Raw genomic sequence first — 25283 nt, 5'->3', positions numbered from 1 at the left:
GCTGCCATATAAGGAAGAATTGACACTTCTGTTGAGGCCTCCACGGTCATCTGAATGGCCCCTGAGCCACAGACTGAACTCTGATAGTTCATGGATCTTTTGGAAGTCTATGGGCAAAGTGGCGAGTCCCAAGAACCTGGGCATCTTAGGGACGTCTCACAGAACTACGGAATAGTGCATCAGCCATGAAGAAGAGGTCTGGCCAGACAGAACAGGCTGCAGTACGTTTCCTCCTTCTTTGCCTCCACCTTCTGAGTAGTTCAAAGCAGAGCATGTTTCTAAAGGTGGCATCACAGAAGAGGGTGACGTCGTAGAGAAGGCTGATCAGAAAACTTGGTGCCAGACATTCATCAATGACTTATTTTAAACGTGTGTGTGTGTGTGTGTGTGTGTGTGTGTGCGTGTGTGTGTGATTTTCCCTACAGATTATATGAGACACCCAATACTTCATTATAAAGCAGACTCTGCTTAGATGCCTTCACCAGCTGTAGGTTAATAAAAGGTCTCCTGAGAAGATTTACGGAAGCTAGATTCAACTGTGATGTTTAGTAGGCATTGCTAGCTGATGCCAGTTTCAATTTATACTGGCTTTGGGACTCCTTGAAGAGCCAATGAACACGCTGGACACGGTGGCTCACACTTGTAATGCCGGGAATTAAAGGCAGAGGCAGGAGGTTTATGAGTTTCTGGCAACCTTGTTCTTAACAGCCTGTGTATTTTCTTTATAGATGGTCAGAGGCCTAAGGGAAGAGACCATCTTCTACCAGGAGGGTGAAGTCTAGCCATTCTATTCTGGGATCTAAACTTGGTAGGAGCTTTGGGGGGATGGGGAGTGGAACCCTTTAATTCCCCTCAGTGAGAATAAGCACCCTAACCCTGCCAGGTCAGCAAGGCTCTGGGACTCCTGCTTCTTTTCAAAGCACTTTCAGCTGTCCTTCTCAGGAGACCTTTTATTAACCTACAGCTGGCGAAGGTATCTAAGCAGAGTCTGCTTTATAATGAAGTATTGGGTATCTCACATAATCTGTAAGGAAAATCACATACACACGCACGCGCGCACACACACACACACACACACACGTTAAAAATAGTCATTGATGAATGTCTGGCACCAAGTTTTCTGATCAACCTTCTCTACCACATCTTCCTTGTCTTCCCTCCCTCTCCATTCTCCTGCAGTCCTAGACATACCTGAAACCTCAGAAATGGCTCTAAGAGTTCGCTGTCTGTTGGGTTTTTTCACTGCTAGCTTGTGATTTTGGTTTCTTGGGTCTGTTAAACATACTACTGATCTCTCCCTCCTGCACCCTCCAGCTTCCAAAAATGAGGTCAAGTTCTCCTATCCTTTAGTCTAGTCTCTGGGGAAATGGGTTTTAAAATATCTTCTATTTTAGGGTGCTTACGAGGAACAGTACACATGTGCAGTTCACACTTTACTGAAGGACAATATACAAGTCGGTTCACACTGAACTAAAAGGCAGTATCTATGTACAGTTCACACTGAACTGAAGAACAGTGCACATGTGCAGTTCACACTGAACTGAAGGACAGTGCACATGTACAGTTCACACTGAACTGAAGGACAGTGCACATGTACAGTTCACACTGAACTGAAGGACAGTGCACACGTGCAGTTCACACTGAACTGAAGAACAGTGCACATGTGCAGTTCACACTAAACTAAAGGACAGTAAACATGTACAGTTCACACTGAACTGAAGGACAGTGCACACGTGGAGTTCACACTGAACTGAAGGACAGTACACATGTACAGTTCACACTGAACTGAAGAACAGTGCACACGTGCAGTTCACACTAAACTAAAGGACAGTACTCATGTACAGTTCACACTGAACTGAAGGACAGTGCACACGTGGAGTTCACACTGAACTGAAGGACAGTGCACACGTGCAGTTCACACTAAACTAAAGGACAGTACACATGTACAGTTCACACTGAACTGAAGGACAGTGCACACGTGGAGTTCACACTGAACTGAAGGACAGTGCACACGTGCAGTTCACACTAAACTAAAGGACAGTACACATGTACAGTTCACACTGAACTGAAGGACAGTGCACACGTGCAGTTCACACTAAACTAAAGGACAGTACACATGTACAGTTCACACTGAACTGAAGGACAGTGCACACGTGCAGTTCACACTAAACTAAAGGACAGTACACATGTACAGTTCACACTGAACTGAAGGACAGTGCACACGTGGAGTTCACACTGAACTGAAGAACAGTGCACACATGCAGTTCACACTAAACTAAAGGACAGTACTCATGTACAGTTCACACTGAACTGAAGGACAGTGCACACGTGGAGTTCACACTGAACTGAAGAACAGTGCACACATGCAGTTCACACTAAACTAAAGGACAGTACTCATGTACAGTTCACACTGAACTGAAGGACAGTGCACATGTACAGTTCACACTGAACTGAAGGACAGTGCACATGTACAGTTCACACTGAACTGAAGGACAGTGCACACGTGGAGTTCACACTAAACTAAAGGACAGTGCACACGTGCAGTTCACACTGAACTGAAGGACAGTGCACACGTGCAGTTCACACTGAACTGAAGGACAGTGCACACGTGCAGTTCACACTAAACTGAAGGACAGTGCACATGTACAGTTCACACTGAACTGAAGGACAGTGCACACGTGCAGTTCACACTAAACTGAAGGACAGTGCACACGTGCAGTTCACACTGAACTGAAGGACAGTGCACACGTGCAGTTCACACTAAACTAAAGGACAGTGCACACGTGCAGTTCACACTAAACTAAAGGACAGTACTCATGTACAGTTCACACTGAACTGAAGGACAGTGCACACGTGCAATTCACACTAAACTAAAGGACAGTACTCATGTACGGTTCACACTGAACTGAAGGACAGTGCACACGTGGAGTTCACACTGAACTGAAGGACAGTGCACACGTGCAGTTCACACTGAACTGAAGGACAGTGCACACGTGCAGTTCACACTAAACTGAAGGACAGTACACACGTGCAGTTCACACTGAACTGAAGGACAGTGCACACGTGCAGTTCACACTGAACTGAAGGACAGTGCACACGTGCAGTTCACACTAAACTAAAGGACAGTACTCATGTACAGTTCACACTGAACTGAAGGACAGTGCACACGTGCAATTCACACTAAACTAAAGGACAGTACTCATGTACAGTTCACACTGAACTGAAGGACAGTGCACACGTGGAGTTCACACTGAACTGAAGGACAGTGCACACGTGCAGTTCACACTGAACTGAAGGACAGTGCACACGTGCAGTTCACACTAAACTGAAGGACAGTACACACGTGCAGTTCACACTGAACTGAAGGACAGTGCACACGTGCAGTTCACACTGAACTGAAGGACAGTGCACAAATGATGGCATTTCACAACTTTAACACAGAAATTTGAACACTAAACTTCTTTAGTAAGATCTTATTCTTCTATGAAGCCTTCTTTTGATTTATGTGTCTTTACCAGAACTAATCCTGCCCTTCCAAGATTTTTAGTGGAATATAAAACATATTCGATCCTGTTTCATTTATGTATGTCTCTTGCTTACCAAAATAAGAATGCCAAAACGTAAGGGAAAGTTTTATTCCAATCCTCAAAAACAGCATCCGTCACAATGCACAGTAAAAACAAAAACAGAACAATAAATTTGCCAATGTAAGAATATGAAATAGGTGATAAACCTTTTAAAACTGTAAATACTTTCATATACATTTTCCTCTGGCTAAACCTACTGACTAGTATTTTTTTTTTTTGGAGCTGGGTATCAGAGATTGAATCTAGGGGTTCGTGTATGCTAGGCAAATGTTTTATGACTGTGTTCCTATCAACTTTCAATTGCTGTCTCCTCAAACTAAAACTGAGTATCTGCTAGTACTTTCAATGAGGAACCGGCTTGCTAAACATAAAATGCAGGAAGTTTGGGGTCGACTGCCCTCTGCTGGCACTTCAAAAAACTAACCTTCTGAATGGCGAAACCTGACACTGGTGGTCAGCTTCAAAACAATACAGAATTCTTTTTCCCTTCTTCCTTCCTTTCTTCCGTCCTTCCTTCCTTCCTTCCTTCCTTCCTTCCTTCCTTCCTTCCTTCCTTCCTCCCTCCCTCCCTCCCTCCCTCCCTCCCTCTTCCTTTCTTCCTTCCTTCTTTCCTTCTTGCTTGAGACAGGGTCTCACTATGTATCTCTCTGGCTGGCCTAGAACTTGCTGTGGAGACCAGGCTAGGCCCCAAACTCACAGGGATCTATCTGCCTGTCTCTGGCCTGCACACACTGAGATTTAAAGATATTAGCCACTGTGGCCAACTTCTATTTTCCAAGTGCACGTGCCTAGAATTTGTAGTCAGAGAAAACTTGTGATTTTCCAAATAATTTGATGTTTCTTCCAAACTGTTTCTTTATTATATTATTATTATTGTTGTTGTTTCGAGACAGAGTATCTCTGTGGCTTTGGAGCCTGTCCTGGAACTAGCTCTTGTAGACCAGGCTGGCCTTGAACCTACAGAGATCCACCTGTCTCTGCCTCCCAAGTGCTGGGATTAAAGGTGTGTGCTCGCAAACTGTTTCTTTCGGGAGAATTTGGAGGTTATCATATAGTATCGTCAGGAAGCTGTGGTGCTAGATGGGTCTAGCTGTGGCAGTTGGAGAACACGACAGTAAGGAAGCAGAGGGATGAAATCAGGTGTTCTACCTGCCTTCTCCTCCGACTTGGTTCAAGACTCCAGCTCATGGGATGATGCTGGCTGCATTCAAGGTAAGTCTCCTCTAGTGTCAGGTCCCCTGGAGCTGAAGCTGCAGGCAGGTATGAGTCACCCAATGCGGCTACTTGAATGAAAACCAGTACGTGCTCCCAACCACTGAGCCATCTCTTTCCATCCTGGGCTTATAGAGATGGAGCACTTTCAAGGTGTGTGGACAACCACCAAAGGCATCATTAGATAGGCCGTACTCTCAGTGGGGGAGTTTGGACAGAGGCCAAAGAGACCACGCCAGCCTGGGCTCTAATTAGGCTTTATACTAGTTCTGGTCTCCAGAATAGACAGTTTTTTTCTAGGAGACGGGCTCTTCCCCCTTCCACTGTGATTGACAGGCCTGTTGTAGGATAGTATTTTAAAATGTGTTACACTTTTTTATGCTGTAGAACATCTGTTTCTGTGATGCAAAGATGTGTTGCGTTCTTCTCTGTTGCAATTGTTTAACTCTGTGAAGCTGTGTTACTTTGCCTATCTAAAACACCTGATGGTTTAATAAAGAGCTGAATGGCCAATAGAAAGAAGGAAGAAAGGATAGGTGGTGTTGGTAGGCAGAGAGAATAAACAGAAGGAGAAATCTGGGAGGAAAGAATAGCAAGGATCAAGAGAACAAGGAGAGGAGGGCATCAGGGACCACCCAGCCAGCCATGGAGTAAGTGCGAGAGTAAGATATACAGAAGTAAGAAAGATAAAAGCCCAGAGGGCAAAAATAAATGGGATAATTAGTTAAGAAAAGCTGGCTGGAAACAAGCCAAGCTAAGGCTGAGCATTTATAAGGAAGAATGAGTCTCCATGTCATGATTTGGAAGTTGGCTGGTGGGCCCCTAAATGAATCAAAAAACAACAGCAATACAGCCCATTTGGATTAGGAGGGAACAGTGCTGTGCTCTTATTCTTTACCCTAGGTCTCAAGAGTTACCAATTGTGACTGCCTGTTTCTCTGGCCCAGGAAAGCAGAACTGTAACAGCTCCAAGGATAGCCCAGACACGGGTAAAATCTGAAAGCTGCTCAGATAAGTGTAGTGAGCGGCAATACTACAGAGCTGTGTCTTCAAAAGCTCTTCAAATAAGATTCTACACTGACTTCACTAAAATACAACGCTGGGCATTTCATCCCTCTGTTTTCAGTGAGTAGATATTCATCTAGAGACATGGCTCGGATTCCAGTCTTCTGACTAGGAACCACAGTCACAGAGTTTCAGTTTCTGGTCCTACAGGCTGCTGATTATGAAGTGGGGGAGGAGTCTATCCTCAGCGACCTTCAATAGTGTGGAGAAAAAAGTAAAGATATGAGAAATAGAAACCTCACGAAGGACACAAAAGGCAGAAGCACAATGCTAGTATCGCTATTATGCATCCCAGACAGAAAAGAATTGGAGGAAGCTACACTTCAGGAACCAATGAAGAGGCTGGAAATAGAGCTTAGATGTTAAGGACACTTGCTGCTCTTGTAAAGGACAAGTGTTCAGTTCCTGCAGCCACAGGTCGGCTGACAGCCATCTGAAACTCCAACCCCAGGGGTTCTCGTACCCCGTTTTGGCTTCTGTTGGCACTGCGGGTCCATGCAGTGTGCACAGATGTACATGTAGGCAAAATACTCATGCACATTGATTAAAATTAATATTTTTCTGCGAATACTATAAAACTTATATTTATGACCAAGAATTAAAATCTTTTTATCTTTCCCTACCTTTAAGCAAATGTTTCAATCCTCCAGAACCAGAAAAACCATTGTTTACACAAAGAACTCTTCTTTTATTCTAGGAATTTGATGGCCTGGTGCAGCGACCCTTTTCCCCTTCCTCCACTTCCCTTTCTCCAACCTCCATTTCCAATTCTTTACAGACTAGTAAATTGAACAAGACTGTGAAATTGGACCCCAGTCAATGCGGAAGTGACACAACCACCATCAAAGTTAGATTAAACACCAAACACACTTCCTGTCTCTTGTGTGTCCACTCTTCTGAGCACACCCACTTGATCAAGCGTACAGTTTGCCTGGCCCAGACACTTAGATTGGAATGGTGGTCTCTTCCTTTGCTACTTACTTCTAACACCAGCACCCATGTGGCAGCTCCCAGACAGTTCTAACTACAATCCCAGAGGATCCAACGCCCTCTCTTGTCCTCTTGGAGTACTGCAACACGAGGTGCAGGCATACACTCAGGTAAAACACTCATAAATACAATGGGGATGTGTGTGGAATGAATAAAAAATTCTCTAAATGAAATGATTGAGGAAAGTCAGAGAATACCAAGCAGTAATGGAAAGGGGGAAATCCTGTAGATTTAAGCGTGTAACTAGCCAAGAAAAAAACCTGCGGTGTCTAGACATGAGGAATCCACCTGCCAGAAGGGCAAAGACCATAATGGCCATTTTTTGTTTTTTCTTTTCTCTCTTTGTTTTTTGAGACAGAGTTTCTGTGCATAGCCCTGCCTTTCCTGACACTCGTTCTGTAGACCAGGCTGGCCTCGAACTCACAGAGATCTGCCTGCCTCTGCTTCCTGAGTGTTGGAATTAAAGACGTGCACCCCCGCTGCCCAGCTCATGCTGCCCGGTTTCAAAGCAACTTCGGCTACAGGAAGAAAATAAACGGATTATTTGAGTTACTGGGGGGGAAAAAAATCTCAGAACCCACCCGCCACAAACACTAATTAGGGTAGCGTCCACCCGTCGCCTAGGCAATGGGCACACCCTGGAAAGCGCGTCTTGACCACGCCCACTTCCCCCTGGCGCTCCTCAGCGGGGCTCTTTCCCGCCGCCGTCCTGGCGCGCACGCGCGCATGCTCCCGCCCACTTCGCCTGCGCGGCGTGACGACGCCGCTCGCTCCCGGAAGTAGGAGGCGTCCGGCGGAGTTTGTGTGGCAGCCGCCGCGGGAACCCGAGCGCGGTAGTTTTCTTCCAAGGGAGAAAGGCGGCTTCGCGGGGCTCGGCGGCGTGGGAGCGAGCGTCGGCGGCCATCTCCCGGCGTGAGAGGCGGCATGGAGGACGAGCGGGGCCGGCCGCGTGGCGGCGGCGACGCGGCTCAGCAGAAGACGCCGCGGGCCGAGTGTGAGGAGCCGCGGCCGCTGAGCGTGGAGGTGAGGGTGCTCGCGCGGGGCTGTCTCTCTTCTCCTGCTCCGTCGCCATCCGGGCGAACCCGCCTCGGCTTGAGGGAGGAGGTCGGGCGGGAAGTTCAGGGTGAGAATTCAGCGTAAACATTCGGCCTGCGCGGGCGCACTGCCCTTCCACCAGACCCGCGGCGCTGATTGGCTGAGCTGGCGCCGGCGCTCGCCCACCCCCGGGTGGGGTTCCTAGCTGCCTAGGGTGCTCCCCTCAGCCTGTGCCTGCCCCAGACCCTCGCACTGCCGTCTCTACCCGCTCCCGAAGGGACTCCCCATTCCCCAGCTTCCCCTGTCCCCTACTATCTCGAGAATCCAGCCACAACCCGCTTCCGAAGTAGTTTGGTACCCCGCCTGTCCATCCTCCCACCGGCGGCGAGACTGTAAGACGCCTTCCCAGACTTAGTTACTCATCTTGATGGGTTAATGTTGGCAAGCTCTGCGGCTTGGGAAGGAGACGCTAAAAAGTCCGTGCCTTTTCGTCGCAGGAGTTGAGCACTGGAAATCCAGGGTCTTCGCGGGGCTGGGGAGATGATCTGCCCAGCCGTGGAAGTGTAGGGTCAAACCCAAAACGTCAAAACGTGGGTGTTCGGGAGATGCTTCCTAGTGTCTTTGTTCTTTCCATTTACACCTTCGTGTAGTAGCCAGAATGCTCTTTTAAAATGTTATTTTTTTAATCCATATGTGTGTATGTGTGTAGTGGATGCCACGAGTGTGCAGGTGCCTTCAAAGACCAGAGTTAGAGGTTAGACATGGATCCTGGGGACCGAACTCCCGTCCGCTTGCAAGAACAGAAATTGCTCTTGAGTGATCTTTTAACAGTCTGAATGTATCTAATTTACTCCCATCGTTCCGTGCCTTCCGTTTGCCCTGGCTGCCTTTGCCCATTGCATAGTGAACATCTTTGCTTTGCTGTCCACTCTGACTTCCCTGTGTTCTTCTTTAGTAGGGGGTTTTCTCCCTTAAGAATCTTGTGTTCCCCTTGGCCTGACCACTCTTCCTCCGGATCTTTACAGCGTTATCTTACTGCGCTTGTTAACTGGGTACTTTGGAAGGCTGACAGAGGCTTGCATTTGCCCGCTCTGGAATGATGCCCCCTTTGTTCTAATCCGTGTTGTCAATAACATCACCTAAGTCACTTTTAAAGCTAATTTGCAGAGCTTTTCCTAAGTGAAACTGAGGATACTTCACTGTCTTCAAAGTCCCGAAACTTTGAAATGGAATGCTTTGTGTTCTGGACCTGTGTTTAGATTTATATTAGCGACTATTTTGCCTGTTAAAACCTTAACTGTTACGTGCTTTTAATAGATGAATATATATATTCCCCCTTGACTTCAGCCTCACAAAATTGTTGGTTGTTTTTGAGATTTATCTAGTAAATTTCCATTGACTTTAGCTTCAGTGATCATTGTAAACCAGTAGAAGAAGAAACATTTTAATGTTTGGGCATTTTTGTTTCAACCTGCAAAAGCTTTTCTTTTGTAAGTAGGTAGTGCATAGTTTTGGTAGTTTTATCAACAAAAGTGTGGAAACAGGAGTTACTTAAAAGTAGTTACTTTGTAGTTACTCTATAAGAGTCTCACCTCAGAAACAGTAAGTTGTATTTACTTGAAAGAGCATTCAAAGGTCAAGATAGAACCTTTCTCTATAGAAAAATCCAGCAACTTTTAAGGAGAGTCATATTTTTATTCTGGAAAGTGTAGCCCAGCCTTAAGTTCCACACTTTAAAGTACTTCTCTACAGTATAGCAAATAAATGTACAAGTTCATATCCATTTCCCATAATGTGAAAGGAGTGAGTACTCTGCACGACCCCTAGCAGTACAACCTGGGCATTTGCAGGGTTGAGTTGATTGCTGAGAGTGGGGGGTAACCTTGATCTGTCAAGATCAGTTTAAGTTAGGGACTGCATTATGGCCAAGTAAATACATATTAATATGCTATTAGCAAATAAGTTGTTTCTGAAGCTGCTGAGAACATAGTTTATGTTTGTAGCATTGCATGTAGAACATAATTAACTTTAGAAGTTAGTGTATTTGTGGTTTAGATCTATCCACGGGGAAAATAGAATGGAGTCATACGACAGAAAAGCAACACTGTAGATCTGAATGACTGATGACTGTGGGACAATTTATGAGCTTTGAAGCAGAATGCATGTGTTTGCTTTAGTCCTGTGGCATTTCAGTAGTGAACCGGAAATCTGTTTCCTTTCCTTCTCGGTGGGTTCTGTTAGCTTTGTGAAATAAAGCCAGACTGAAAAGTTCTGAGGAAGTCGCTGATACATACACACAGTGATGTAAAAGGTCACTTAAACTTGGCTTATTTTCAGGATATTGTTTGTGAAAAGACTTGTTTACAGTCTGATGACTGTAAAGTAAAATTACTGTTCATTAGTAGATTGCTATATACACAATTTCATACTTAGAGTAAATGCTACCTAAATACTGTTTGCCATTAGCAAATACCATCTAGGACAGGTCTGTTTGTATAGGTGAGGGAACTGCTTGTCTGTGGCCCAAGGCCCTGCTGTTGTAAATGGCCAGCTGGGGCCCAGACTGTCGTGCTCTGACTCTAATTCTGTCCTCTTTTTACTTAGCTTCATTGCATCTGAGGAATCTCATGACTCAGAGCAGAGCAGGGCCAATTACATTGGAAACACATCTTTCATCTTCCTGCTTTTCTCCACTGGCGCCAAGGGGAGCCTTTCATTGAACATATAACTTGGAGAACCCTTAGGAATTTGCATCTTTAAAAATAAAATATATTTGCACTAATTGTAAATTATCTCTCGTAGAAAAAGCAGCGATGTAGACTGGATGGCAAAGACACAGATGGATCTAAGATCATCACCTCCAATGGAAGTGACTTCAGTGACCCAGTTTACAAAGAGATTGCAATGGCAAACGGCTGTATTAATAGAATGAGTAAGGAGGAACTCAGAGCCAAGCTCTCAGAATTTAAACTTGAAACAAGGTAATGAAAACTAACATTAACCTGCTTCTTAAAAACTCGAATCACTTCACAGTTACAGAAGTAGTACCTGCTCACTTTAGAAAACCTTGACAAGACTAAAAATGAAAATCCTATTATGAGATAATTCAAATTACAACTGTAATTTATATTCTTTAGCTTGAGTCTTGGCATGCAACTTTGTTTTGTTCTGCTTTAGATAGCAAAGGAGATCTCCAAATCAAAGTTTGTGACTGTGTTGAAACGTACCATCAGTGTATACATGTATAGTCATGGCTGTTGTAGCAAGTATGTTGCTTAAGTTTTACTTTTAAGAGGTCTTATATAGTCTGAGCTGGCCTTGAGCACACAGTCCTCCTGCCTCTGCCTCCTGGCTTGTTCGCCATATTGGTCTTGAAAATTTTGCTTAATAGTTGGTCATTTACTTGACATGATAGAGGATATTTTTATTTAGTTGCATATATTTTTATAACAGGTTTGTCTGAAATCAGGTGGAAATCCTTCACGTCCATACAAATCAGTCACTTTGTTTTGCTTCTGAAGGAACTGTTGTGTCCATCACATTTAGCCGTACCGAATGGGAAAATGTAGCTTAGTGAACCCTCTGTCTTCTGAGAATTAGACACATGTTTACAGAACTATTTTCTACCCCTTACCACTTTCTGTTTTGTTTTTTTAAAGTTTGAGGTATGTAGCATTCTGACTTTTAACATCCAGAAATAGACACAGTGTTTGATATCAAGAAAAAAAAAACTTGACTGTGTGTAATAGTTGAGAACATTATTCTGGGCAGTAGACTTCTTATCTCTCAAAGTGGACTGCCTCCCCTAACTTTCAGATAGGACTTGTCCCCTTCCAGACTGTCTGCCACAGTTTGTAAGGAAAGTCTTGATTTTGTTTTCTCTTTGCTCTTTCTGTTATTAAAGTACAGCCTGTGGCCTACAGAAGATGTCTGAGAAAACTTGTTCTTCCCAGGTGTGAAGATCAGTTCATGGAGCTAGAGATCTAGATGCATTTACTCAACACCTGTGTGGAACTGTAAGCACTGCACCAGACACTGACACATTCCCCCACCCAGAAAATCTCAGTCTTGAGAAAACACACAAATGGCACAGTTAGAGCAGTCAGGGCAGTGTTAGAAATCTGAGTGTCGCAGTGCAGCTGAGGGTTCAGGAGTTCAGAAGTGGGATATTTAAATTATGCCAAGTAGGAAAGGGAAGAGCATGTTTCAGGCAAAAAGAAATTAAAAACAAGAAAAAACCAGAAAACTTATAATTTCTATTTTTCAGTCATATATTCTTGTCTTAATCGTACAACCAGACTTAAGAATTCAAAAGCACGCTGTATATCAAGGCTACAGCACACAGTGCTCTTTATCCACAGCTTACAGTGTAGCAGCATGCTGTGGGGAGAAGGAATGTTGGACAGTGATACTGAAATGGTCCCTCGAGCAAAGTGAAGGAGCCCTATGCTGAAGTCCCTTATTCCTTGTGATGCAGGGAAGCCACTGAAGATGACCTGCCGGGAAAATTGAATTAGTGCTCAGTTCTTAAGTCAGGTGAAGCAGTATGCTGCAGGCTGTGATCACAGGCAGCCTCTACCATAGTCCCAGAAACTAAGAGAAGCCATTGTGGATAGGATTGAGGACAACCTGGTTCAGGTAGTGTTCAGAAGTCTACCTGGTAAACATAACATTTGGATAAGGAGGAGCCAGGCGGATGTTAGGGAGAAGTTTTTACCCAGGGCAGCTAGTTCAGTGTTTGTGCTGCATCAGGTTTGCAGTGCCATTTCTTTAGAGAAACGATAGATAGGTAGATAGATAGATAGATAGATAGATAGATAGATAGATAGATAGATAGATAGATAGATAAATGGAGAGGAAAGAAATAAAAGTAGTCACATCTCGCTGGTCACTTGATGTCTTAATATGAAAAGGGTCGAGGGACTTTTCTATGTTTTGATAATGTGTAAAGAAAACACTAAAATGCTGGTCATGTGTATGCCTTTACTTCCAATAACTGGGAGGCAGAGGCAGGTGTATCTCCAAGTTCAAGGTCAGCCTGCTCTACATAATAGTAAACATGAATAATAAACACCTTGAGGCAGATATTTGGGTTCAACATGAAGATCAGAAAAGTAAAACAGCCAACCATTAGAGAAACCTTTTATCTCTACCAAATCTTTAGACTGAAATGGCTGAGATCCTGTCTCTAAGAATCCTGAAGACTACACACTCCACTGAGTGCCTGTCTCTTCTCCTTTATATTCTTCTCTTTGCTCAGCCATATCGCTCCTGTCTCCACCTCCACCCCTGTAGTGCTGGGACTAAAGGAGTGTGAGATTAAAGGCATGTGATCACAAGTGCTGGGATCACCTTTGTATGAGCTCTGTTTCTCTTTTAGACAAGTTCAATCTTGTGTTGCCCAGGGTGGCCTTGAACTCACAGAGATCCCTCTGCCTCTGAAAAGCTGGGATGAAAGGCGCCCACTACGATTGCCTGGCTTGTATGGCTGACTAGTATGACTGCTTTGCCCTCTGATCTTCAGGCAGCTTTATTTATTAAAACATAAATAATATAGCACTATGCATAATGAGTTCCAGGACAGCAAGGACTATATAATGAGACCCTGCCTCTTAAAAGAATAAACACTAAAACGGTCTCAAAACAAGCAGCTGGTTGATTATCAGCTTTCATAGGTAGGGTTCTTGTTCAGTGCTTCAGTGGGTAAGAAAGGAAAGCAAATGGCTTAAAACGTGACTTTTAAGTCTCTGATTGGCAATGTGACAAAAAAATAACCTACTTCTAGTCGACCTGTGAGTATGTTAGTGTTCACTCAAAGTGGGCCCTAGGGTGGTGTATCCTGAATTACTTTTCAAGTAGCTATAAGACATTCAACTTTAGGGCCGTAATACTTTCATACCCTTAAGAATTTTTTGTTTGGGGCTGGAGAGATGGCTCAGTGGTTAAGAGCATTGCCTGCTCTTCCAAAGGTCCTGAGTTCAATTCCCGGCAACCACATGGTGGCTCACAACCATCTGTAATGACGTCTGATGCCCTCTTCTGGCCTGCAGACATACACACAGACAGAATATTGTATACATAATAAATAAATATTAAAAAAAAAGAATTTTTTGTTTGTTTAGTTGTCTAACCCATGAATACCGGAAGGAGTACAATATGTTCAATGTGTCTACATTTTCTCACTCAACACTACAGTTTGTCCAGTTATCTTCAGTTTTTATATCATGTATGTCTTAACATATAAGGCAGTGTTGTGTGTGTGTGCACATAACGCATGTGCACAGTTATGGCTTAAAATACTAGATATAATAAAGACAAAACTTCTCTTGTGAAGGAAAATTTGTCGCATTAAGCATTTTGTTTTCATTAGCTCTTTGCTAACTTAGCTTTGAGTTTTTCCTTCTCTCCATTTGTCTTAGCTACTGCTTGTTAGTTATGCTGTGATTTGGACTGTTCAACCTAGTGCTTGCAGTTAGGACTGAGGATTCTCGACTGTAACGTTGAACTAATCTTCTGTTTTTTTTTAGAGGGGTCAAGGATGTCCTAAAGAAAAGATTGAAAAACTATTACAAGAAGCAGAAGTTGATGCTGAAAGAAAGCAGTTACGTGGACAGTTACTATGACTACATTTGTATTATTGACTTTGAAGCTACTTGTGAAGAGGGAAACCCAGCTGAGTTCATACATGAAATCATCGAGTTTCCTGTTGTTCTGTTGAATACGCACACCTTAGAAATAGTAAGTGAATTGTTGTGTTTTTATCTTATTTTTAGTAGCAACTGTTCTGGTATTCAGTAGGAAACTGGAAGCGCCTGTCTGCCATTTTAGCTGGAAATAGAATTTGAAAAGGATATTTTTGTACATTGCTGTGTGCTCCCTATGAGCATGGTTATTTAATAGAGAAACCATAATGAAGCGAATCCAGGACTTGCTTTTCTTCTCCGTGAACTGAAATTGTGGTGCTTTTCTGGTGCTCAGAACAGCTGAGTAGATGGCAATCTCTAGGGAAGTGACAAAGACAATGGAAAAATACCCTGGTACCTGCCCCTGGCCCCAGAGATAAGAGTCTAGTTCTGTGGACAGCCCTGGCATCAGCTTACTTTTTAGAGCACCGTAGGCGGTTTTGATGTTCAGTGAGGGTGGAGGATAGTTTGTAGAAATATTGCTGGTGGCATTGCGGGGGCGGTAGTAGCTGGACCTAAATTCCCAAACCAGACTTTGCATACCCTAGGTGATTGCTGGCACTGCATTGTTAGTTCAGGGTGTCATAGAATGTACTCCTAAACATACTTCTTACCTTTAAAATGTGATCAAGGAGATGCCATAGGCCTCTGTCTAGTCACTAAGTCCAGAAAGACCTTGTACATGGTAATGTGTTATGCTCTTCATCTCCATCCCCCTTTGGGGAGTTCTCTCCTCATACCTTCTTGAAGCAGGTCTTTTCTATTTGTTTCACCTGCACGATCCGGCCTATTTCTAAAATTGTCTGCTCCAAAACAGTCAAAAGGGAAAATGGTAGCTGTGCAGGCAGGTGTCCTGGCTAACTCAGACGTTCTCTGAGCTTGGGGCACTGTAAGCACTAGACAGTCGGGTGCATTGCCTTCTGGCGTGTTCTCATGTGTCCCACCGCGGGGAAATCCTCCTCTTACTCCACTCTGCTGCTACTACCCTCTTCTTCGTTTATGGAAAACACTTCAGTAAGTTCCATACCCTTCTGTCTTCATTTGCTTTCTTCCCATCATCTCTTATTCAATCAAGCTTAAACTGTATACTCTCTTTAAAAAACTTATGTGGGCGTGTTTGTGTGTGTGTGTGTGTGTGTGTGTGTGTGTGTGTGTGTGTGTGTGTACCACAGCCCATGTGTGACAATCAGGATAACTTTGGGGAAATGGTTCCCTCTGCCCATTTTGTTTAGAAAGGATCTCTTGGTTCTCTTGCCTACCTACTCCAGGCTTCTGGGCAGTTCTTCATCAGTAGGTCTGTGTTCTGTCCTTGTGACCAGCTAATTTCAACACAGTGGCTCAAGGACCCTTTAAAAACCTTGCCACGACTCCTGTTTTAACTTTAAATAAAAAGCATATGCCATGTATGATTTAGCCTCTTACGGATGATTATCTCCTGTTTTTATGAATTTATTTATTATTAAACCCATGTATTTTGTTTCAATCTCAGGCTGATTTCCTATGTTTTAAAACCCATTATCGTAATGCACCAACTTCAGTAGGCTTAATGTTCTAAACATGCTGTAAACAAAATGACCAACGCTTTCACACCAAGAAAATATTTACCTCAGCTTTGAAGGTTTGCTTTTAGACAAAATAAACTGTCTTTACATTTAAATATCAGAGGACTTTTTGTTGGGGAAGTCCCCTTGGGAACTCTAAAATGATCTGCCATGTATTTCTGCTGTGGTTGGATCTTTTTGCATGTGTGTCTGTACTGTAGTCACATAAAGCGCTTTCCCTTGTGTCCCTCCCTGCAGGAAGACACGTTTCAGCAGTATGTGAGGCCAGAAGTTAACTCACAGCTTTCAGATTTCTGCATCAGTCTCACTGGAATTACTCAGGTGATAATTCTGTCTTAATTTCTGTTAGTTTTGGTGGTGGGTGCTTGTTTATTTTGAATTTGAAAAGAAAATTTTAAATTTGATTTGTTTTGTGAATAGTATAAAAATATCATTATGAGCAATTTAATGTGTTGTTTTCCCTGTTTGGTAAAAGTCTTTCTTTCATACTGTGATTAAAACAAAAAGTAGGAGATGGCTTAAGAGATGGTTCAGCAGTTAGGAGCATTGGCTGTTCTTTCAGAGGACATGGATTCAATCCCCAGCACCCACAACTCCAGATCCAGGTTCCAGTGCCCTCTTCCGGCCTCCATGGGCACTGGACATGCACACGATGCACACAAAGGCCAAGTACCCATCACAGACAATTAAAGGGCTTTTTAAAATAATAAATTAATAATTATCTGTAGTAACAAATAATAATGATAATTTTTTTTAAACAAACAGAAGGTCTTAGGACTGGTGCAGTGGTGTGTGCTATAGTTTCACTTGCTAAGGGAGTAAGGGGCTCAGTTTGGAGGCTAGATGCCCTCTTAGCTCAGACATTTGAGACCAGCTTGGGCAGCACTGACAGCCTCTCTTCAGAAACAAAAGTCAAAGCCAAACTACACATGATAGCATTTTTGTTACTCCCTCCTCCCCAGCCCCCAGGAGTTGTAATGGTGCAGTCAGGATGTTAGTTGTGAACTGGGCGGTGGTGGTGCTCACCTTTAATCTCTGTGAGTGTGAGGCAGCCTTGTCCATAGAGCTAGTTCTAGGACAACTACGGCTATTGCACAGACAAACCCTGTCTTGAAAAACAAAGAAAAGAATTCAGTTGTAAAATGGAGCTTTAGTAAGGTAAGTGTCACTGCTATATTTAGATAGGATTTGGAACATGTCTGTTTACAATCTTGACTATATACCTTTGGTGGTCTATCTCTGGTTTTTGTTTATGTTTTAATATATAGGCCTTTTAAAATTTATTTGGATCCTTCATTAGTTTCACACTCTCTACACATAGGTCAGTGCCCACAGGCCAGTCTGGTCCAGCAATCCTTCTGTTGAGCTTTACTCTTCCCAGTGACTCTAGGTCACCTGTGTCATTAACAAAACCAGGACGATCTTAATTCTTAATTTTGGGAGAGTTGTATACTCACTTGAGAGCAGTCTTTAATTCTTGGCCATAAAATGAGTTAATTTTCTCAGATTAACATTTAGGTAGTCAGTAGGTCTAAGTCATTGAAATCAGAGTTTAACAGTTCAGGAACTGTTTGTTCTCTGGTTTATGCCTGGGTGTGTTGCAGGGCCACAAGCAATAGCTCTCCTAACCTTGTTCTCCTTCTGTCTTCAGGATCAGGTAGACAGAGCCGATGCTTTCCCTCAGGTCCTGAAAAAAGTAATTGAGTGGATGAAGTCAAAGGAGTTAGGAACTAAGTACAAATACTGCATATTAACAGATGGGTAAGTAGGAAAATGCAGTTTCATCCCTGTTTACCAGTGAAGGGGCTCTTACTCTTTGAGTGTCTAGACTGTCAATGCAATGTTATTTAGTTAAGTCCCCAGGAGTCACTGCACAAGAAAGGGTCGTTCCCCACTTGAGAGTGGGAGGCAGGAGAATTAGGAATTCAAGGTCAGCCTACGTAGTGAATTGGAGGCAATCCTCAGCTGTATTTTGAGATTATATCTCAAAATCCTACTTGTGCCTCTTATCCAAATAAGAAAAGGAAAAGGGAAAATGAAGAACTAATAGGAAGGTCTGAAGGGTTGAGAGGGGCACAGACATTGTGCCGAGGTCACTGTACCACAATGTCATCAAAGGTGAAGAAAAAAGCCCTAAAGATCTGCTGGTCTAGTGTCTGCCATGGTGGTGTGTGCTCCCATGTTAAGTTGTTGGTGACATAGAAGACTTCGAGCTCAACACATATGACCTTAAATTCTGGGACAGATCATTCAAAATCGATAGTTTGTTTCTTTGTTTGTTTGTTTTGCTTTTTAATTAGAACAGTAGCAAAAACAGTAATTGATGCCCCCCCAAAACAATTAGGCAGCTCAGGCAATTGTCTGGTGAGGGCTGATGATGGCTGTTAAAAATACACAGAGGAAGTAATGCCCTGGGGTATGTAGTTGTTTTTGATTTTATAGCAGTGAGTTGAGGAGTTGTAAAATTTGCAGCTGTTCTTGACTCTGCCTAAGAGTAACTTTGAGGTCACTGATTTGCACATTGCACACTCAGTTGGCTGGTTTGATTCTGAGACAAGGCTCCACTGTGGAGCACAGGCTGGTCTGTGTGCTGCAGCCACTACAGTGCTAGGATTAAGTAGTGTGCAATACACCCCGCAGTAAGCACAGTAGAGGAACAGCAGGCCAGGTTGTATGTTCACCCCTAAAATTTGTCTTCAAGTTAGTTGCTTACATGTTTTGTGTCAGGACATACTCTTAAAGAACTTAACTAAAATGATAAGTTTGGTGTAATATGCAGGTCTAGCAGTTACACAAAAGAACTCAGCAAGGTGACAATTTGACAGGAATCAGAGCCATGAGCAATCAAGATGAGGAGCCTTGGTGAAGAAAATAACTGCATTTTTTTTTTTAAGCTTAAAATTTTTTCTGGGAATCAAGGTTAATAAGTTCTCAGCTTGGTATTTTGTGTGAATATGAGAAGGTCAACGTAAGTAGAACACAGAAAGAACAACTTAAAGTATTCTTTGTAGTACTGGTGTAGCGTTTACTTTATTCCCTTTCTCTCTTTGTAAGTTCCTGGGATATGAGTAAGTTCCTGAACATCCAGTGCCAACTCAGCAGGCTCAAATACCCTCCTTTTGCTAAAAAGTGGATCAATATTCGAAAGTCATACGGAAACTTTTATAAGGTAAAAATTTTACTTTTTAAATTAGTTATGCTGGCCATATTTGCTCAATTTTACATATATATTCAGCAGTGATTTTGTATGCATATTAAAAAATTAAGTTTTTAAAATTTTGATTTTTCTCTGTGTGCATGTATTTATAAAATTATAGAAGTGTTTTATGGGCCCCTATCTTCATAAAATGCTGATTTTGAAGTAAAGGATGAAATAGCTGTTATGATTTCTATGCTTTGCTTTTCTTTCTTCAGCCACAGTTAGTCAATTTGGACGTAACTTAAGATCATATAAACTAGTATCGTCGAGACGTGCTTCCTTATTTAAGCACTGGGTGTAACGTGCGAGTGACCACAGCTGCAGGGCACAGGGGTCTCTCTTGGTTCTCAGACAGTTGAGTGAATGCCCCCATGTTTAGGCATCATATATGCCCAGGTATATAAATCTAAATATAAATCCATCAATAGTTTTTGAAGTAGCACCCCATCTCTGCAGAAAGATGAGCACTATTCTATCATTTTTATTAGAATTTCCATTTTTAATTAAAAACATTTTTATAAATATTTCTGGTCACAGCTTTCCCCTTTCAACTCTCAAATCCTCTTTACCCACTCAACTCCGTGCTCCTTCTCTCTCTCTAAAACACACAGAACTCATAAAAATACAAGCCAGAGTGTACAGGCAAACTACCAACAAGACAAAAAATGCCCCAAACTGAGACAAAAAGTACCAAGAGTACTCAATGAGACTCTGTTGGAGAAAACTTAATCCTTCTGTTGCTACTGTGTATCAGTTACGGGGAGCTTTGGTTAGGGTGGGAGCCTGTGTGCACTTCAGCCCTGTGCATGCTGCCTTAGTTCATGTAGACATCAGTCCTGTTTAGGGAAGACACTGTTTCCTTGGAGTCATCCTTCACCCCTGGCTCCTTTACCTCGTCTGCATAGCTCCCTGAACCCTGAGAGGAGGGGTTTGATGGAGACACCTGCTTAGGACTGAGTGCTCCAAGGTCTCACTCTGCACATTGTCCAGTCGTGGGTTTCTGTTAATTCCCATCTGCTGTGCACAGAGCTTCTCTGATGGAGGCTGGGCCAGGCAGGAGAAGCAGTGATAGTATTCCTCTTCCCTGGGGATGCCTTTGTTTTGCTGACACCTGTGTTAGAGGTCCAGCGGCCTCACTTGTCTTCCGCCCCGACCACTGAGAGTTAGCTTGCCTCCCTGTTCCACAGCGTGGCCACACCCTCTCAACATCACCGTTTTTAATTTGTTCCCCTGGCTAATACCTCAAAGTTACAGCTGGACAATGGATATCGAACTCTCTTGCTCAAGGCTATGCCAGCCCAAATGCCTATGTAGTGGAGTCCACGAACTGTTTGTCTTTCTTCTGCAACTATGATTGATGGTTTAGTCAGTGGTGGTCTGCTGGTGCCTGTGTTGTTTCAGTGCGTGTGCATCAGAGTCTCTTGAGAACTCTGGTGGTATGCTAGTGGTCGCCTTTATGTGGGACTTGGTCTTTTTCCCTTGCAGCTGTTGATATCCTTCCTTTGTTCTGTGCGTACAAGTGTTTTGATTATTAAGTCCCATGGGGAGTTTCTTTTCTGGGCCTGTGCACTTGATGTTCTGTATGTCCCTTCAGCCTTGATGGGAATCTCTTTCTTTAGCTTTGGGGATTTTTCTTTTATGATTTTGTTAAAAATATTTTCTGGACTTTTGACCTAGGTTTCTTCTTCTTCCTTTGTATCAGTATTTTTAGGATTGGTCTTTTCATAGTCTTTTATCCCAGGTGTCTTGTGTGGTTTTCATTTTGTTTGTTTTTGTTCTGTTTTAAGATTTATTATTTTTTTTTTGATTAATCTTTTATAGTGTCTTTATGACCCGAAATTCTCTCTTCCACCTCAGTTTCCTCTGAGTTTTTTATTTTGACTTACTGAATCGAGTTTTATTTTTGGTTTTTGTCTTTTAGAGTCGGGATCTTACTGCGTAGCTCTGACTGTGCAGGAACTCACTATGTAGACCAGGCTAGCCTCAAACTTAGGGAGATAGACCTTCCTGCCTCTCTCTCCCAAGTGCTGGGATTAAAGGTGTGTTCCACCACACCTGCCAGTTTGACTTTAATGCATATATTTCTCTTTTAGATTTTACTTTCATGCCTTGAGTTGTTTTTATTATTTCATCCAATCGTTTATTTCCCTGGTCTTCATTCAGGCATATTCTTGTTAAGGTCGTTGAGTATATTCATAATTGCTGTCTTGAAGTTTTTGTCCTGTGCCTTAGTGAAATTGCTTTTCTCTGGGAAAAGTAGAATAGGGTACTACCAACTGTTGTGTTTCTTAGTTTTTAGTTTAACTGTTCAGAGTACTTAAAATACTTACTAAACTTTTTATTTTCCAGGTTCCTAGAAGCCAAACTAAACTGACAATAATGCTTGAAAAATTAGGAATGGATTATGATGGGCGGCCTCACAGTGGTCTTGATGACTCTAGGAATATTGCTAGAATAGCAATTCGGATGCTTCAGGATGGATGTGAACTTCGAATCAATGAAAAAATACACGGAGGACAGTTGATGAGTGTCTCCTCTTCCTTACCAGTAGAGGGCGCTCCAGCTCCACAAATGCCACACAGTAGAAAGTAGCTGCATATTTGTTGGCTCAGTTGCTACGATTGTATCCCAGCTAGTGCAGCCTCAAGCACCTTTAAACATTTAAAATCCTATTACAGTTACAGAGAGATGGGTATGTATGCAAACACTCAGTGGGGGAACACTCCGAATTCTTTGTCACCAGCACTTTTGGTATGAGCAGTATTTGTTACACAGTAGCCATTCCTGCTTAGAGCTGAATTTTATACTATGGGGTATCCAAGATGTGTTTGTTTGGCTTTAAATGCAGATTTATTGATTTATTCCTTGATGTTGAAATTTGAAATGAATTTCTACATTAATACCATTAAATTAAATATGTTTTTAGAAGTGTGGAAAGGATTGAAAAGTAATGTTTATGTTCCCATTGGATTTTGTGTACAACATAGTCCTTTTAGTTTTTGAAGTTTGTAGGTAAAGTTCAGCTGCAGTCATCCTCTTGGTGTCATTGAGGGATTTGTTACTTCAAGTAGCATAATGTGTGTATATAAGCTACACATATTCTCCCATACACCTAAATGATCTCTAGATAGCTTATACTTAATAAAGTATAAAAAAAATGGTTGCATCGTCTAGGGACTGAAGACGCGGTGATGCACACACAGCACAGTAGGCCTGACCACACGGCACATGAAGAATTGCTCAGCCAGCAGCAGCAGTTGACCTGTGCACCACACGTTCTGGTCCATTCAGCTTCGCGCTTTCTGGGCAGCAAATTCAGGTATTTCTTTCTGGAACACTGTGTGTATTCGGGACAGGTATTGCTTTAAAGGTCTACCACCAAGCTTGACAACCCGAGTTTGAGTCTCAAGACACAACGGTGGACTGAGAGAATCAACTCAAGGGTGCCCTCCGACCCTCTGCTTGCACACTGGTGGACTTGAGTCTTCCACAACAAATGAGAATAAGCACAATGTGATAAAGTATTGAGACGCGGCTACTTTCAGCTCATAACTGAAACCCTGTCGTAGACTACAGGCTCTAGTAAGAAATCTAGTTTTCGAGAAGATTAGTGAAGAGTTAGAAGAACCAGCCTGTGACATACACATGTAATTCCAGTACTAGGGAGTTAGGGTGAAGATGAATCTGAGGCCACCCTGGACCCACCAAGAGAACCCGACTCCAAAAAGTGTCACAAAAGTTAAAATTATAAGAGCTATAACCTACAAATCAATGGGAGCTTTTAGGGATTTGTTCATTAGCTTCTCTCCATTGTGAATGTGTATTTGCCCCACTTTGAGACTGACTTACTGACATTTGTGTTCAGTTAAGTGTGCCATAGTTAGTAAAAGTACCTGGCTTGTCTTAGTGAGTGACCAGTATATATTGGAAAATAATTCCTATTTATAAAATCAGAATGTGCATTGGAGATAATGATGGAAAACTATCTAAAGGCCAAACGTATGGACTTTTGGAATTAAACCCCTCTCAAGCTCTTCCTGGACTAATTTCACTATGGCTTGTGTTTTGTTTTAAACCCTTAATAGTGACTGTGGAGCCACGTTATTTCCGTGGTCAATCCAGGCAAGTAGATTTCATCATGTTCTCCAGCCCTGTGTGTAAGAGCAAGGACAGCAGGCATGCTTGGTGGCTTGAGAACTCACTACAGGCTATGGGTTTTTTGAGCCAACGTGCTTCTGTCCTGCCAGAGAGGAATGGGAAATAACGCATTGTCGCGAGGCACGCTGGGCTTAACTGTTGAGGTGATTTTCCCAGGTACGCCATGTTGACACAGGGCAGGTCCATGCCCTTGAAAAGGAATTGTTTGTCACCTGATTACATAGTTGCTACCAAATAGCTGAAACTACGGTTGGAAGATTGGAGAATAGCAGGAAATATTAATAATGCCTTCCTGGGTTTTCTGGTTTTTGTTTTTTAAATCAGGCTGATTAAATTTCTTCCTGACAAGTAACCAAGTACTTTTTTTTCTTAAATAATTCTAATAGTAAAAGTTTTTATAATTCTTGGTCCTACTAAGTATTTTGCCATCTTTCCTCATCATGTTTTGAGTTTCCACCGACCCTTCTGATTTGGTTTGGTTTCTGCTCTGATGGCTTGTCTTTAACATGTAGAATCAGGTAGTTCTTGGGAGGAAAATGCTCAAGAGTGCTGCTGCTGTGTATAAAGATATTTGTACTGTTCTATTCTTGTTACTGCTGTAACCTGTTACACTGAGAGTAATATAGTTTCTTAAAGCCTCTGCTCTCTCCTTTGTCATCAGTAGCCATGTTAATTCCCTTGTGTTCCTTTTACTTGCTTGGACACATTGAGATGTTTTTTACCTATGTTGTTTCCAAATCCACACCAACTGATAAATACACTCAGCTATATTTTATCTCTCATGTTTGTATTAAATACTGACATGGACTCTGAAAATATTTTCTTTCCACTTTTCCCTTCTTTGACTGACCCAAACAGAAGAATGAAGAAGTAGTTTGTTTTTATGTGTGTGTTTGCCTGTGTGAGTTTAGGTGCACCATGTGCCCTTAGATTCCTGTGGAGCTCTGAAGGTATCAGATGCCACCTTGGAACTGGAGTTACAGGTGGTTGTGAGCCACCTAATGTGGGTGCTGGGAACCTGAGTCCATGCTTCTACAAGAGCAGCCATCACTCAACCGTGGAGCCATCTCCAGCCCCAAAGAAAGGTTTTTCTGATTCCCTCCCTTTCTCCCTCCCTCCCTTCCTTTCTTTGATTTTTTTTCCCTTTAGAGACCTGCTTGTCCTTCAGTAGGGATAGATTTCCTCAGCTAGGTTAGCATGAAAGACTGTGGGAGTCGCTAACATGATACTTAGATTCTGTCGTTGAGTTATCATTTATTAGTTTCTTGAGAGGTGAAGCATCACTAGTCCATCTTCCTGAATGTTACCCTACAAAATATTAGCATGCAGACTAAGGTGGAGGGAAGGTGGGCAGTAAGATTTCTAGGGAAGGAGGGATCGTGAGTGATCAGAAGAAGCAGCATCAGAGGGTGTTTTGGAGGCTGGGAGGGCCAGTGCCTAGATGGTACATTTGGGGAGGACCTTGCCATGTCAGCATGGTGTGGAGAGAATGATGGGAAGGAAAAGTAAGAGCGCACCCTCTTCCATCTCTGTGCCTGTAAAGCTGCTAATAACATCCGGTGGGCCCACCCTTATGACCTCACCTGACCCCAGTTTCTACCTCTCAGTACCATCAACAGAGGAATTTGAGGTGTTTTTAAGACCTGAGCTTTAGGCTATGCATTGAAACCATACTGCTGTGTTAAACTTCTCTCTTGCTGTGATAATACCATGGCCAAAGGCAGCTTGGGAGTAGAGGGCGCCTTTTATCCAACACCTGAGAAGTTAGGGCAGCAAGTCTGGGGAAAGCTGC

At 42.8% G+C, this 25283-nt stretch overlaps 1 protein-coding gene across 1 annotated transcript; it reads left to right on the top strand.

Annotated features, from left to right (window-relative positions):
• The first annotated feature begins 7647 nt into the window (after window positions 1-7647).
• On the top strand, window positions 7648-24148 carry Eri1 (exoribonuclease 1). Its single transcript, XM_075986526.1, has 7 exons — window positions 7648-7877; window positions 10692-10870; window positions 14417-14627; window positions 16372-16455; window positions 17786-17895; window positions 19189-19303; window positions 21683-24148. The coding sequence occupies exons 1-7, from the start codon at window positions 7779-7781 to the stop codon at window positions 21923-21925; spliced, it is 1041 nt and encodes a 346-aa protein (XP_075842641.1). The 5' UTR covers window positions 7648-7778; the 3' UTR covers window positions 21926-24148.
• Window positions 24149-25283: the final 1135 nt, after the last annotated feature.

Source organism: Microtus pennsylvanicus, chromosome 9 (assembly GCF_037038515.1).
Source record: "Microtus pennsylvanicus isolate mMicPen1 chromosome 9, mMicPen1.hap1, whole genome shotgun sequence".
NCBI classification, from domain to species: Eukaryota; Metazoa; Chordata; class Mammalia; order Rodentia; family Cricetidae; genus Microtus; species Microtus pennsylvanicus.
The sequence above is the reverse complement of the archived record's forward strand: the minus strand, read 5'-3'. Positions and strand labels throughout refer to the sequence as shown.